Source organism: Hyla sarda, chromosome 6 (genome assembly GCF_029499605.1).
Source record: "Hyla sarda isolate aHylSar1 chromosome 6, aHylSar1.hap1, whole genome shotgun sequence".
NCBI lineage: Eukaryota > Metazoa > Chordata > Amphibia > Anura > Hylidae > Hyla > Hyla sarda.
Window position 1 is genome coordinate 67674920 of NC_079194.1, and position 17164 is coordinate 67692083.

At 41.2% G+C, this 17164-nt stretch overlaps 1 protein-coding gene across 7 annotated transcripts in view; it reads left to right on the forward strand.

The window, feature by feature from the left end:
* CENPP (centromere protein P) overlaps window positions 1-17164 on the forward strand; it is a 373003-nt gene that overhangs the window by 77248 nt on the left and 278591 nt on the right. For all 7 annotated transcript variants that reach the window (XM_056524042.1, XM_056524048.1, XM_056524045.1 and 4 more), the window contains 2 exons: window positions 1457-1536; window positions 12679-12775. In XM_056524042.1, the coding sequence (XP_056380017.1) occupies window positions 1457-1536; window positions 12679-12775 (177 nt within the window). The remainder of the gene's footprint in view (window positions 1-1456; window positions 1537-12678; window positions 12776-17164) is intronic.

The window sequence follows — 17164 nt, forward strand, 5'->3', positions numbered from 1 at the left end:
AGCATTCGGAACAGTTTGTTCCAGACACTGAGCAGCGGAGCACCCCTTTAAGGTGAAATTCGCGCCAACCACATTGCCATTAGAAGACAGTTTTGAGCTGAAATCTAAAATGTCCAAGAAAAAATCCAAAAACTTCTGGATGACACCAAGAACACCAGCACTCAGTCTCTCCCAGTGCTCTAGAAAACGAATTTGGATGCAGTTATTGGATGTGAGGAAAAATGATGTGAAGGCTGAAAGAGAGAATAGCAAAGGATCCACTCCTGCAAATACAGCATGAAAATGAGAGAGAACCTGATAAACCTATTGACTACATTCAGGTTGTTTTCCAAGCATATACATCTTTGTTCTCAGACTGTATAATGTGGAAAACTTTCTTTTTTTAAAATCAACTGGTGCCAGAAAGTTAAACAGATTTGTAAATTAAAGGGAAAAAAAAGGATAAGTGCAGCTCACAATTATCCGAGGTTAACTTGGGTGAGCACCTATACCCTAGGTGCAGGGGAAATTATTTTATAACAAAAATATTTACCCAAAACCTCAAGGAAGGTATATACATTTTTTAGAATTAATAGAACATGGTCTGTTCCATTAATTCTAAAAAAAAAATGTATACACTTTCCTTGAGGTTTTGGGTAAATATTTTTGTTATAAAAAGATTTGTAAATTACTTCTATTAAAAAATCTTAATCCTTCCAGTACTTATTAGCTGCCGAATACTACAGAGGAAATGGTTTTCTTTTTGGAACACGGAGCTCTCTACTGACATCATGATCACAGTGCTCTCTGCTGACATCTCTGTCCATTTTAGGAACTGTCAAGAGTAGGAGAAAATCCCCATAGCAAACATATGCTGCTCTGGACAGTTCCTTAAATGGACAGAGATGTCAGCAGAGAGCACTGTGGTCATGATGTCAGCAAAGAGCTCTGTGTTCCAAAAAGAAAACCATTTCCTCTGTAGTATTCAGCAGCTAATAAGTACTGGAAGGATTAATATTTTTTTAATAGAAGTAATTTACAAATCTGTTTAACTTTCTGGGACCAGTCTATAAAAAAAATAAAAAAATAAAAGTTTTCCAAGGGAGTACCCCTTTAAGGCTCCAAGTACAAACCTATATATATTCGGAAAATTACCCAAATGTAGTCATGGGGCACGAATCTTTCTGTGCTCAGAAATGTCAGCATCCTGTTGTATATGTACCTTGGATATCACAATTGTGATGTGAACGCACCCTACATCAGCAATGGGTAGTAAGTAAGAAATGGAGAATAACATTACTTACTCTCCACCTGAATTGGCCAATGAAACAGTACCAGACATTATGTATCCAATGCTTTGTGTTATCCTATATTGATGCTTTGTGAATACATTACAGTGAAGATAACGTTTTTGTAAGAAATTTATGACTACTGTATCAAATTCTTATTAATGCTGCTTTTTTTTTTTTTTTAACAGACCAAAAGTTGTGAGGTCATTCACATCAATATCCATGTGGACCAGAAAGAAAATTCAGATTTAGTAAAGCTGGTATCTCGGTAAGAGTAAATTTAAATTTATATTATTTTCTTCTCATTTTCTCTTTGTTTTATACCTTTTATTACAAGAGATCAATGTATTCCCTAATATAGTGTTATTGACTGAACATCTTCTGTCTGCAGGTGGTGCAGTTGTATTCAATGCAACTAGAACATTTTAACCCCTTAAAGGGGTACTCTGGGGAACTAAACCCAAAACCCATTTCCCCACTCGCCAACCTATTTATTTGTCTAAATATCATTCATTAGCTATTTGGTGCAGTTTCCCTAATTCATCTGTCACTTACATGCAGGGAGTGAGAAAAAGACATCATATTCAGATCCTGCTTGTCTTTATGTAAACCCCTCACTGAGACCTAGCCCACACCCTCCTACAAGACAAACACCATATGATGTCTGGTTTCACAACCACACTTCCCCTCCCCTCTCTGTGTGAGGACCTTGCGGCAGAGAAGCCTTGTGAAGATTCTCTGTCACAACTCAGCAAATTACACTGCTCTTTCTCGGTCCCCTCATTGGGGAACACAGAAGACCATGGGCGTTATGCTGCTGTCCACTTGGAGGCTGATACTAAGCAAAAAAAGAAGTCTGCTCCTCCCAGCAGGATATACCCGCCCACAGCCACAGAGCTAATCAGTTTTAACTTAGTGTCAGTAGGAGACAGACCTGGTCTTTTATCTTTTATTGTTTTCTAGCTTGGGATGTCTAGTTAGCATTTTTTTCATTTTGTTATTTTTCTAGGTTGGGCGACCGGAGCATGGCGCTACCTGATCACCCACATGCGACAAAGGGGGCACGGTAAAGAGTATGGGCCGTCAACCCCTTCTCACAAACGGTCACTGCCTGGCAGTAGTACCTTGGTTCCGGGTTCCCCACTTGCCCCTGCCTGCCTCTCTATGGCAGTTTGGCGCGATGCAGCGCGGCCTTTAGCTGGCTGAAGACTTCAGGGTGAGTATGAGAAGGTGGAGCCGTATGAGTATGTATTCTATCCCCCCTCTCCTCTCCATTCCTTATGTTCATCAGGGGTCCCCTTTGTTCTGTAGTGCCCAGCTCCTTAGCCGCTATTACACATGGCTATGCTGGGCTGGACCCCTCATGGCCTCCGGCGCCATGCTGGAGGGGACAACACGGTGGGCTGAACCACCGCATCCCCTACCCCGGTTGCAGGATTAATGGGTTCCCCCACTAAATGTCCCCTCTTGCCACACATGTTTTGCGGCCAGGCCCAGTGACCTTGCTACGTCTTTATTCCCTTTGCTGCCCCAGGGTCAGTCTTCTGGGGCAGCGGGTCTTCGCTCCCAAGCGGCCGACAACTTCCCCGGGGGGAAGGGGGCGCAACCAGCCCTCTTGCCGCAGATGTTGCTGCCAGGCGCAGAGTCCTGGCCACATTCTTCTACCTTCTGACCGGAGACCCGCTACTTCTGCCTGGACGTTAGGCTTTCGGGGACAGTGGTCTCACGTGGCAGGACGATTCCCCAGCGGGGGAGGAGCTGGCCGTATCAAGCTACCAGTCCCATGGCCCGGTCCTTGAATCAGCCACTTGATCGTGCGGCCGGCACCTCCATTCATGGTGCCGGCCTCTTCATATAGCTCCTGCCTGGTCTCTGTCTTTTTCCCCACTCTTCTTAGCCTCGAATTCCTCCTTACTTTGTTAGGCAGTATCCGGCATCTCCTGGGGGCAGTGTTCGGCGCCAGCGAGCTGCTCTGCAAAGTGAAGGTTAAAAAAAATTAAAAATCACTTCAATTTTCCCAGGCTCTCTGTGCCCTTTGGTGGCTGTTTCTTGTGCTTGGCCCCCTCTGGTGGCCAAAAGTTGGTACTGCAGCCTTACTGTATTCTGTAGCCTTCTCCGTACCCCTATCTTTGACTCATAGTTGCCGATGTACAATGGACCCTCTACACCATCCATAGAAGTTGAAACATCTGCTGCATCTGATGCTATTCCGGTACTCCGCTGTAAGTGACAGCCAACCGGGGTACGATGGATCCTCTTTACCATCCATAGAGGCTGGGACGTCTGCCGCTTCCGCGGTTGCAGCACTGGTACCCTGCTATATGTCGGGGTTGACTGTTATTGTTTGTTGGGCTCTTTGAATCATCCATGGAGGACTTGGTGCTTGCCACAGCTGCAGCCCTAGTGTGCCTCAGCATGTGGGTGTAGCTGGATGGGTTTCCCTGCATGCTCACAGGTCTCCCCACATCCATGGGAACGCACTTTTCGCCTCATCCGAGGCTGACTCCGGTTCCCTGTTCCGGGGGGAGCCAACCAGCATTGGTGTCCCTATGGGGCACTGAACCTTCTTGCATTTGCTAACAGGGGTAGGGTCCCAGCGTTTCCTCCGCTTCGCTGTCCCTGTAGGTCACTTCCAATTCTTTGCTCTTTTTTTTGGCTTAGCTACAGCTCCCGGTGTCATTTCTGTGTTCACACACAGCCATTGGATTAGCTTGTGTGTGAACAGTTTTATGTTCCCCGGCCAGGGAATAGTTAATGTCTCTGGCTTGCTAGCCAATAGCTCCTAGGGTGTGTCTATTTAAAGTCAGCCCAGTCTAGCCTCTGGGCTGGGGATTGACTTCATTATATCCTGACTTGCTAAGATGCTGGACATGCTGCATGGAGCTCTTGGTGAAACACTCTTTGTTTGAGATTTTAATCTACTATTTCTCTTTTAGCATGCACTTTGTATTTTCTGGTTTTAGCCAGTGTTATGTGGCATGTCCTTTTGTAGATTTTAAGCTGTGTTTGTTTAGTCGGTTTTAGGATTTGTATGTTCTTTTTGCCGTCTGTTCACACTGTCTTTTCTCTTGTATCTGTTTATATGAAGTTCTGTGTTTTATATTTCTGTTTTCCTACTGGATCATCTTCTGACCACACTGTGGAGTGTGCCACTGGCCAGTAGTCTATTTGTATTTATTATTAAAGGGGTTATCCAGGAAAAAACTTTTTTTTTATATATCAACTGGCTCCAGAAAGTTAGAAAGATTTGTAAATTAAAATGGGTAAAAAACTGGGGATGTGCAGCTCACAATTACCGTAACTAGCCGAGGTAAGAGGGCTATACACCTACACCTGGTGTTATAATAGGGGAAAAAAAACTAAAAAAGTAGCCAACCCCTCTAGGCTAGCATCAGTTGCCTGATACAATGATGTAATGATAAAAATAATGACTGGATTGTGCTTCAATTATAATATGAAAGTGCAAATTTATTACACAATATAAAATACATAAGATATTTTGTAAACAGTAAATCCTCGAAACACAAGGGCCCTTGTGCCGTGGAAAATTGCAATATAAAACTTATACAAACACCGATAGCTATCATTAAGAATTTTAGCAATGCAATATTACTTTAAATCCGGCCTCCGATAATCCAGAAATTAGTTTAAAGTCCCATAAAAGGTATGGATTCCAAATGTTATACGTAAGGTACGTCAAGTCCCATATATGGTATAGATTCCAAATGCTATACGTGGAATATATATATTATAGTTACCAGTCTGCAATGCATCCCGATGAGAAGTCACCTTGAGTTGAAATGTGGAGTCCGCACGGTTAGGTGGTACCAGACGCTGGCATGCGTCCTCGCGGTGGTCTGCCTGCCACAGACCAGCTGTAATGGTAGCCGCTTGCTGATGTTTCGCTGCAGATGGTAACCACACAATGAAGCAATGAAGCAGGTGCGGACTTCTGAATGACTCGATGGGCTTTTGAGCTTTTTTTTTTTTATGTTTACACCATTTACTGTATGGGATCATTAACATAATTTTTTGATTCATTGTGGAATCTTTGTTGTTTGGTTCCGTTAAGGAACCTTCTACTATAATTGTTTATCATGATTTTCAGTGGAGAGAAGTTCAAGAATTGGAATTTCTAGGGTTAAACCCTGAGCTGCTGACCTGTTCCATTTAGCCCTAATTAATCCTCTACCTTTCCACTGCCCACCATGCATCGGATAAAAGGTCACATGACCTGACACGCGTCATGCTGAACGTTTCCGGAGTTTTATTTCATTGTTACTGTTCCTGAGACGAATCAATGTCGATGTTTTAACTTGGACGACATTAAGGTGGAGTTACTTTTAGAGAACAAACAAACGATGATCCAGCACTTGCAAAAACGAACAGCTTTATTGAAGGTCACTGGATACAGGTAAAACCAACCATATCATCAGACACATTTCAAGCGCATGCGCTCTTCTTGTGCTCGAAACGCGTCTGATATGGTTGGTTTTACCTGTATCCAGTGACCTTCAATAAAGCTGTTCATTTTTGCAAGTGCTGGATCATCGTTTGTTTGTTCTCTATTGGAGTGTCCTGCCGGGCACAGATCCGAGCACTGCTATGAGGTGGTGAGCTGGAGGACTTTGTTCTTTGTTTGTGGAAGTTACTTTTACCACTGGCTTCTGCTTTTGTTGCCATAATTTTTTGATAGTTCGAACAGTTATGCACGTAGCTATACTAAATATGTTTTATTTTTTTTTATTTTTTTTTTATTAGTAAAATGAGAAAAGGGGCATTTTATTTATTGGGGGAGGGGCTTATTCACATTTAAAGAAAAAAACTTTTATTTGTAACTAACTTTACTGTTTATGCCCACATAGGGGACTATCTATAGCAATCACTAGATTGCTATTACTGTTCAGTGCTAAGCATATGCCTAACATTGATCAGTAATATCTGTGATCTACTTCTCTGGTCTGCTAGAAGTCACCAGAAGGCAAGTAATGGGACCTTCAGCAACCATTTTGACTCATTTGAACCTCCATGATTATGTCACGGGAGGTCTGATAAGACCCCCTGAACATTGACAATGCCGTAGATGCGGTGATCAGTATTGAAGGGTTAATGGGGATTATTAGTGTGATCGCTGATGTCCACCATTATGGGCAGGTCCCTGGCAGCTGATAGCAGCTGGGACCTGCTGTGCATGAAGTGAGCGCAGCTCCTGTGCTTGCTTTATGTACTAAAAGTAAATGTACGTCCTGGTGCGTTAAGTACCAGCGCACCAGGATGTACATTTATGTCCATTGTCCTTAAGAGGTTAAAGAGCCTTGAAACATGAGTAACCAAGAAAATTACAGTAGCACACTGCTAGCACTAAGATATATGTGTATTATAGCACGTTTTGAACTGTATTACCGCTATAGACAAAAATAGAGGTTCTTAGCTTACCATTTGGCCAAATAGTGTGCACCATCCCAACACGGTAAGGTGACCTCATTTGGGACAGACCTTAGATATGTCTCTCTAGTGCTAGCACAAGATCCAGCTGCTGCTTTCTTAAGATCACCCAATGGAATGCACAACCAAGATGGAGGCAGTCACTCCCTCCACATATGTAAGACGAAAAGCAAAAATTGGTCAACACATCCCATACAACTATTATAGATGTAATAAGTATACTGGTGCACGTTGCTGTGGCTGAACAACAAATGCAAAATGGTTGTGCTCTCCACCCATTCCAATTGGTATTTTAAGTATGGAGTAGCTGGATCTTACAAGCCCAGAAACTGTAGGTTAGTGCTATCCCGGCAGAGGCATATCTGTAGTGTAAGGTCTGTCCTAAATGAGGTCACCGTACTGTGGTTGGATGGTTCACACTATTTGGCCAAATGGTAAGCTAAGAACCCCTATTTTTGTCTATAGCAGTATTGCAATTCAAAACTTGTTGTATTACGTGTGTGTGTGTATATATAAATTATTTTTTTTATTCCACACACCTCACGCTATGCTTTAGTTGTTTTTTTTTTGCTGTATGTACTTTTTACCTCCTTCAGTTAAACAAATATAAACGTAAAACCAGAACTGTGATTTTTATTTATTTTTTTTACTTTAAAAGAATCTGTGCTGTTACAATGTTATAGGTTAATTTCATTTTTCAGTTTTCCTAGAGATTGATAGTTTATAAGCAAAAAGATGAAAACACATTTTGTTAGACAAATGCGGATTTAGTATTTTCAGACATTGAGGAGACAAGCATCATGAAATTACTATGATTGCGAAAAGTAGTGTCATTATTAGGATTAATATATCCAAACTCCTCTATTTAGGCCAAGACAACATCTCTTTCATTACAGTTTGTAATAGGGGTCATTTATTGAAATTAAGGGCAATGCTGGGTTTCTGATGGTCTGCTGGAAAAGGAAGGGGCCCTCTTGGTTTCTGAGATTTATTATAGAGACGTCTAATATAGATGTAGATGGTTCGGACACACAAGCAAGCTCCTTACACACATGTAAAATGTGTAGAAAAAAAATATATACCATGTACAGTAAATCCTTTGGGATTTTGATAATTCTGGTGAAAAGGTTTTTATTTCTTGCTCTTGGCTTTGAATGTACAGTCATGGTCGTAAATCCCAAAATGAAGTATTTCTCACAGTAAAGGATTGCAGTAACACATGTTTTGCTTTACACATGTTTATTCCCTTTAGTGTGTATTGGAACTAAACCAAAAAAGAGAGGAAAAAAAAGCAAATTGAACATAATGTCACACCAAACTCCAAAAATGGGCTGGACAAAATTATTGGCACCCGTAGCTTAATATTTGGTTGCACATCCTTTGGAAAAAATAACTGAAATCAGTCGCTTCCTATAACCATCAATAAGCTTCTTACACCTCTCAGCTGGAATGTTGGACCACTCTTCCTTTGCAAACTTATCCTGGTCTCTCTTATTGGAAGTAGAGAAACAGACAGCGCTCCGTAGTGTGATACCGTTGTTAAACAGAGTTAGGGTAGTAGAAGTGGTGCTTACCACACAAAGTTACACTCCGCCAAGTGTAACAAGGGAAAGAGGTAGTGAAATAAGGTGCCTGCATCTGCTCCATTTCCAATGATATAAGCAAATAGGTAACCTCCAACGTGTCTACGGGATTCAAGGGCGCTGGACAGACAAATATAGGCATCTCAAGTTTATTCACCCATGATGCAACGCATTTCACAGAAAGACTGCTTCATCAGGCTGTCTGATGAAGCAGTCTTTCTGTGAAATGCGTTGCATCATGGGTGAATAAATTTGAGATTCCCTACATGTGTGTGTCCAGCGCCCTTGAATCCCGTCGACATGTTGGAGGTTAGCTATTTGCTTATCTCTTATTGGAAGGGCGCCTTTTCCCAACAGCAATTTTAAAATCTCTCCACAGGTGTTCAATGGGATTTAGATCTGGCCACTTTAGAACTCTCCAGCGCTTTGTTGCCATCCATTTCTGGGTGCTTTTTGACCTAGTTTGGGGTCATTGTCCTGCTGGAAGACCCAAGATCTTGGACGCAAACCCAGCTTTCTGATACTGGGCTGTACAGTGCGACCCAAAATCCATTGGTAATCCTCAAATTTCATGATGCCTAGCACACATTCAAGGCACCTAGTGCCAGAGGCACGAAAACAACCCCAAAACATAATTGAACCTCGACCATATTTCACTGTAGGTACTGTGTTCTTTTCTTTTTAGGCCTCATTCTGTTTTCGGTAAACAGTAGAATGATGTGCTTTACCAAAAAGCTCTATCTTGGTCTCATCTGTCCACAAAATGTTTTTCCAGGGGGAATTTGGCTTACTCAAGTTCATTTTGGAAAAATGTAGTCTTTGTGTCAGCAGTGGGGTCCTCCTGGGTCTCCTGCCATAGCGTTTCATTTCATTTAAATGTTGACGAATAGTTCGCGCTGACACTGATGCTCCTTGAGCCTGCAGGACAGCTTGAATATCTTTGGAACTTGTTTGGGGCTGCTTATCCACCATCCGGACTATCCTGCGTCGACACCTTTCTTAAATTTTTCTCTTCCGTCCACGCCCAGGGAAATTAGCTTCAGTGCCATGGGTTGCAAACTTCTTGATAATGTTGCGCACTGTGGACAAAGGCAAATCTAGATCTCTGGAGATGGACTTGTAACCTTGAGATTGTTGATATTTTTCCACAATTTTGGTTCTCAAGTCCTCAGTTCTTTTCTCCTCTTTCTGTTGTTCATGCTTAGTGTGGCATACACAAACACACAATGCAATGACTAAGTGAACTTCTCTCCATTTTATCTGCTTTCAGGTGTGATTTTTATATTGCCCACACCTGTTACTTGCCCCAGGTGAGTTTAGACGAGCATCACTTGCTTGAAACAATCTTATTTATTCACAATTTTGAAAGGGTGCCAATAATTTTTTCCAGCGCATTTTTGGAGTTTGGTGTGACAGTCTGTCCAATTACCTTTTTTTTACTCCCTTTTTTGGTTTAGTTCCAATACACACAAAGGGAATAAACATGTGTATAGCAAAACATGTGTTACTGCAATCCTTTTGTGTGAGAAATACTTCATTTTCTAGAAAAATTTCAGGGGTGCCAACATTTACGTCCATGACTGTAATAGCTAGTAGGGATGTCCCGATTCCATTTTATTTTTTTTTTAAAACAGAGTACTGCTATTTTTTCTTAAGTACTCGCCGATACCAATTACCGATCCTTTTTTTCAATGTTATGTGACAGTTTTTTTTCCCCCTTAAGGGTATGTTCACACGGGCGGATCCACAGGGTATTTTATGCTGCGGATCCGTCGCTGAAGGACCGCTATGTGGTGCCTTTAGATGTGCCTGCTCGGAGCAGCAATATGCTGCTACGAGCAGAAACCCTGCAGGCACATCGCTTCAGTGTGTCTGCTCGTAGCGGCGTATTGCTGCCCCGAGCAGGCACATCTAAAGGCGGTGGATCCACAGCATTAAAAAACTGTGGAAAATGGGGGGAAAAGGGGTGTTTTTTTTTTTTGTTTTTTTTTTATGAGGGGGCTTTTTTTATATATAAAAAATATATACATTTTTTTTATTTTATTGACATATTTTTTTTTAAAGGGGGCGATTACATTTTTTATTTTTTTAGGAAAGGGTTAATTCACATTTATTTTTTCCAATTTTTTTCTTCACTTTTTTTAGTCCCCATAGGGGACTATTTACATGCAATCTGTAGATTGCATACACTGATCAATGATATTCAAAGCATATCAGTGATCAGTGTTATTGGCGCTCCTTTACTTATGCCTGCCATGGCTGGAAACGGTAAAGGAGCAGCGATCGGACACATGGAGCACGGTAAGGGACCTCCGGCCGTCCTCACAGCTTATCAGCATCCCTGAGCTAACCGGCAGTTAACTTTGATCGGGGCATCTAAAGGGTTAATGCAGGTCCCAGCTATGATGCGCGCTCATCTGCTGAGCGCACTGCGTAGCTCGGGAGATGAGAGTGCAGGCGGATTACCGCACCTCTGTGATACCTGCTGGTGGAAGTCCGGCCGACAGGTAGCGGATTAGGTATCGGGGACATTTGCACGAGTACAAGAACAAATGTCCAGTATCAGTATTGGGACATCCCGAATAGCAAGGAAAAAAAAATACATTTTATGTCATTTGTTTTGCGTGCAGGGCTTCTTCTCCGTTTGCTTTGTTATTTCTGTCCATGCTAATGGGACCGAGGTGCAGTACCAGGTAGAGCGCATAGACTGGTAGTTTATTTAATCACATACAACTCCTTCATAACAGGTTTGGGGGTATATGTGACCAGAGGATTGCAATCCTCTTTTTCCCTTTAGTTTAGCACTAGATTTTTTTTATTTATTTTTTTGTATCTGCTCTGCTAGAGTGAGTTTCGCACCTGGCACGTCAGCTGGTGGGAAAAAAAACCTCCATTAGAGCTAGGCGGTATGACCAAAAATGTGTATCACAGTATTTTTGTAAATTATGGCGGTTCCATGGCATTTAACAATGTATACCCCCAATCATATGTGACCCGTGGGCACTGCTTCTCCATCCCCCCCCCCCCCCCCCCGATAATTAATAGCCGCTGCGCTGTACTGTACTATCCTGTGCCCGGCCTGCAAAAATAAACAAAATAAACTTTAGCTCACCTTCCTACGGTCCCTCCGCTGCTCTTGCTGCTTCCTGGGGATGGGAACGTCACAGAGCCGTCGGCCTATCATCGGCCGCAGCGATGTCCCGCCTCAGCCGGTGATAGGCTGAGCACACTGTCATGTAAGAAGCCGGCCGGCTCTGTGACATTCCCATCCCCAGGAAGCAGCAAGAGCAGCGGAGAGGAACCATAGGAAGGTGAGTTAAAGTTTATTTTGTTTATTTCTGAAGCCCCGGCACAGGATAGTACAGTACAGTACAGAGGGGGACAGCGCAGTGCTGGGCTGATAAACCGGGGGGGGAGAGAAGCAGAACAGCGCCCACGGGCCACAAATCATTAGTTGCCCAATGTGGGGACAGCGCGCTGCGGCTGATCATTTATTCGAGGGGGGGAGGGGCCCAACCAGTGTTGTGGTATAGGAAAAATTCATATCGTGCAGCAAAAAAAATTCGGTATTCGGTACCCTCCATTAATCACAATGGGAGAGACGGAGAGAGACATGCAAACGATGTGTTTCCGCCTCTCCCATAGAGATGAATAGGGAGGGGTCATTTTTCCACCAGCTGACGTGCTGGTTATGAAATGTAATTTACCTGAGCAAAGGGTCCAGGGTCCCAACGATCAGACCCTCCTGCTAATTTTTTTTTCTGCCTTTTATATATTCTTTTCTGTATTGGTGATTACCAATTGTCAGGTCTGTAGATCACCACCAAAGCATCATCAACTAAAAGCATGCCTTGTAAACTATTCCATTTATGTAGGGTGCGGGACAGTCCATTGTGTCTATGACCATGGGAGTAAAGAATGTCTCATATCTCAGTTAATATCTCTGTTAATAACAGCTCAATAACAGCTGCCCCTATAATGTATTAGAAATTAGTAAAAAAATAAATAAAATACAATTAGAAAATAAAACTGATGCGTTAAGGTGATACATTCACTTTAAATGGTCCCTGTTCCAAGTTACAAAATATATGGTCCTTTATTTCGAACTATAACATCAAATATAAATGTTTGTGTATTGAACATGTAGACATTGACAGTTGCCTGCAGGTAAAAACAAATCCTCCTGGTAGCGCTCACCCGATGACCTCTTGTCTTGCGTGCAGGGATACCTCGGACACCGAGGTATCCCTGCATGCAAGACAAGAGGTCATCGGGTGAGCGCTGCAGGGGGATTTTTTTTATCTGCATTCGCAGGCAACTATCAAACTTTTTTTTGGTATTTTATGTTTTTTTTTTTTTTCTTTTTGATTCATGTTTTTCAGGACACATAAGTCGCTGAATTTGCTGGGCTTTTTCCGCACTATTTCTACTTATACAGAGTGGTTTGACTATCGCCAGAGTACATTTTCTCAGTTTAAGGTAGGATACTGTAAATGTTTTCTAAAGTATATTTAAGTGTTTAACATTTTGGTCGCTTCTATTAATGATGTAAGTGTGATGTGAAGTTTCCACTTGGTGCTTTTGGTAAAATAAAATAAAAATCGGACAGCTGCGTGCTGGTATTTAAAGACAGATGGAAAATTGTCAAAGCTAAATTAAAATGACAGTTTAGATTGTAAATTTAAGAATATTAGATGTAGTTACAAAATGCTGCAGGGTTTATAACATAAACCATACAGCAATGTACAAACAAGGAGAGCGCTCCTAGTGTGATACCGTAATGCAAAGAGAACATGAACAAACAAGAAAACTTGCTCACCAAGTATAGTTGTACTGCGACCAAGTACAACTATGGTGAAGGCGTGAAGTGACCCTGCAACGGGCGAAGAACGGCAGCTGCTCCTGGACACACAGGCGAAGCAATTAAACGGATCCCTCCAAGGAACAGCCCAGGATAGAGGCAGCGCACAAGACTTCAAAGGTAAAATGGTTTATTTACCCGTCATGCAACGCGTTTCACTGGATAACCAGCTTCATCAGGCCTGATGAAGCTGGTTATCCAGCGAAACGCATTGCATGCCGGGTAAATAAACCATTTTACCTTTGAAGTCTTGTGCGCTGCCTCTATCCTGGGCTGTTCCTTGGAGGGATCCGTTTAATTGATAAACCATACAGGGCTTTGCACAAGTATTCATCCCTTCCAATCCCCCGGGTCATCCTGGTAATTTGTGTCTCCCCTTTACTATGTGGGAGGTTTCTGTGGGAGTAGTTGCCAATCTTATAGTCAAGAAGGTATAGTGGGCTAGAATGTACAACAGAATGTACAACAGAAGTCCATTGTAGGCTTTACACTAGACAGGTTGTTGGGCTAATCAAGAGAACAGATCAAACTGTGCATCAAAGCCAAAACATGAAAGGCCACAGAAAGAATATAAAAAAAACTTTTTTTTTTTACCAATATAAAGCTCTGGAAAATAAAATGGATAGACCACTCTTAGTTTTTCTTAATCCACCATCTTAACACTAAATGAAGCCATTACATTCTAGTGTCTGTTATATTCCAACACAGGCACATCTCATCTTACGTATGATGTAATTAAGGGATTGTCTGCACCAAATCTAATTTAATGAGAAAAGGAATACAAACTACTGCTGTAGTCTTTACTATCCTCTTGCAATAGGACCAGCTAAATAGAAAGAAAACTGCAAGTTATACCTCAAAGGTAATGTGAATAAAAAAATAACTATTTAGCATGACAAGAGTTGAAAAAAAGGGATACAGTGCTGCTTCTATCCTGAAAATGTCAAAGACAATAGTTTATAAGAACAGGATGAAGCAACAGACACTGGGGACAGCAAAGCTTAAGACTTGCAGAGGTAAAAACGACTGTCCACTTACCAAGAGAACATTCAACTCATTTAACTGTCACACAACAACCATAGGAGGACAAAAATTGTCCTACAAAAAGAATGGAAACCAGCAGCTGGGTAGAAGTGTATGGCAAAGGCGGTGCAAAACAGGCTCCTAGGGCCGGAGCTGAAGTTGTGCAAAGCTAGACAAAAAGCCCTTAAAGGGGTTATCCAGAATTAGAAAAACTAACTGTTTTCTTCCAAAAACATCACCACACATCTTCAAGTTGTGTGTGTGTGTGTGTGTGTGTGTGTGTGTGGTATTGTAGCTCAGTTCCATTAAAGATAGTGGAGTCAAATTGTAATACCCCACACAACCTGAGGACAGGGGTAGTGCCGTTTTTGGAAGAAGTTATCTTTTTTTCTATTCCTGGATAAACACTTTAATCTATGAGAAGCAAAGAAGAGCCAGGCTGAAGTTTGCAAACAACCCTAAGGTTTGGACTATGAAGGAATGAAGTCAATTTCTCTTGCTTTTCTCTGACTAGACCTGGAGAGGCTTACAAGCCACATTTCTAGCACCCACTGTGACATTTGGTGGATGATCACTGATCTGGGGATGCTACAGCAAGGCTGGGAGTGGGCAAATTTGCCTTTGTGAAGGAAACATCAATCAAGCCAAGTACAAGGTTATCCTGTAAGAACACCAGCTTTGTACTAGTAGAACCATACTACATACCATAGTAGAACAGAGAGACTGATAATTTGGCAGTGGTGTCTCAATTTTTTCCAGAGCTTTACATTCATTTATTAGACAGGTCTTGTCATCGAAAAACCACTTTAAAGAAACACATACAAAATCATGTTTAGATTTCGACAAACAGCATGTGTTCGACTCCTACAAACACATGGAAGACAGTTCTTTGGTTAAGTGAGATTAAAATTGGGAAATACAGTCAGTTCAGCACCTTTCTTGAGCATGGTGCACGTGTTCAGCGTTCCAGCCCATAGATCCAACGTAGTTAGCAGATTTCAGCTTATTATATAATATGAAAATTGAACTTTTTAGCCATTATGGGAGACCCTGTGTGTGGTGCAAACCTAACACCACTCCAAGAACACATTGGAGCATGGCGGTGACATCTACTTTTGCAAGGCACTATGTCAGTGTGCATGTTCAATTAGTGTCTAGTTTATTATGACCACATAACTCTCTCAGTATTTTTTGGGGGCCAACATTTAACTGATTCTGAGAAAAATCTGTTTTGTAATTCAGTAATTCACTTGTGATATATTGTAACCGTGACCTAGTTCATCACTTCTCTTTTCATGTTGATTTGTTGTCAGTGTAGTAGTTCATTACAAACAAAACTGCTACAAATATCCATGATCTTTTCCATGACCACTTAATTCATTGTATACAGTCCCTTTTTAATATACATTTCTACATTATATATAATTGATAGGGCAGTCTTTAAAAGGGCCACTGTGAGATCTAAAACATTTTTTTTTATGTTGTTACAGATGAAAGATTACCTTTTGTAATATAGTTTTTTTAAATTATTTTTAATGTTTAATAAAGAAAACAGCCCCTGAAAATCCCACCACTAGGGGTCCCCATACCTACTGGGACACTAACCAATCCTGGAGCATCATCAGCCTTGTCCATAAGTCATGGACAAGTGATGATTAAAGGACAAGGCTGCATTAGCAGACACCCCAATCACCTTCCACCACCACAAGGGAGGGACTCGCCTCGTTCCCCTGAGAAGATTTCTAACACTGAGAGCTAATGAAAATAGGGATTTTTATAATAAATATAGGTGATAGAAGCATAAAAATTAGATGTACATGGTTAGGTCCTGAGTAACTTTTATTATTATTATTATTTTTGTGGGATCTGACAGGTATGCTTTGAGAATTCTTATGTTATCATGTATATTTAAATATAAATAATTAAAAAAATAAAAACCTCTAAGGCTGCATTCACATCAAGATTTTTGCATTTGTTGAACCTAGAAGCTACTGTACGTGTGTGAAAAAAATTGCATACAATTAAGCAGATCAAAATTTTCAGCTAATTGATTCAATATGTTTTACATAGACAGTTGATACATCTAGATATAAGATTATGTACTATTTTAGTATCCTATGATCTTGACAGATGCAAAAATTGTGATGTGAATAAGGCCTTAGAATAATATAATTGGTCACAGGAAACAGTCAATCAGTGGTCTCTGTATTACTTAAAGGGATGGTGAATGAAGGCTGTAGGGCCATAACACACAAATTAACTGTGTAACACTCTATATCCAAGACATTTGCAGTGTGCTATTTCTCCCTCTGTGCTTTGCTATCGGTCCCATAATGCATCAGCACAGCATCACAAAAGCAGCTAGAGCTAGTACCATCTCTGCCTGCGGCTATAATCTATAATCCTGCTATAATCCTTATATCTATATTCTACTAAATAAGCTATGAGGCAATAAGTAAATAGTAAGGGAGGCTAAACTGTCGCCACCCCAATGATAACTGTGTGACAGGAGCTGTGTAATCACCCTCACTGACTACAAGAGTAGTGTCTAGTCCCCCAGTATAAAACTTGAGTGAAACAGTCCATGCAGTTCCATCATACAGGATCTTAGGCTCTTCTAGTAGCTAAGATGGTGACCCCATTGGGAGCACAGAATGTACAACAATAAATATCTAGATAAGTGAATACTAGCAGGGGGGAATAAATAAATAAATTAAAAAAAAATGTGTATATGTATATATATATAAATATTATATCTTGACAAGCTACATAAAAACTAAAGACTAATATCCCCAGAGTGCTTTAAAATAATTAGCTTGTTCATTGTTGCTCTATACTTACTCACAACCTCAAAGAGTAAACTTACACCCTAGCTGTGTTAACCCTTTAAATTCCAATGTTACAAAAGATAACCTCTTTGATGTAAGAGAACTCAGCATGTGAGTGTAGTTGAACATTAAAAAAGAAAAAGGCATCACATGGTA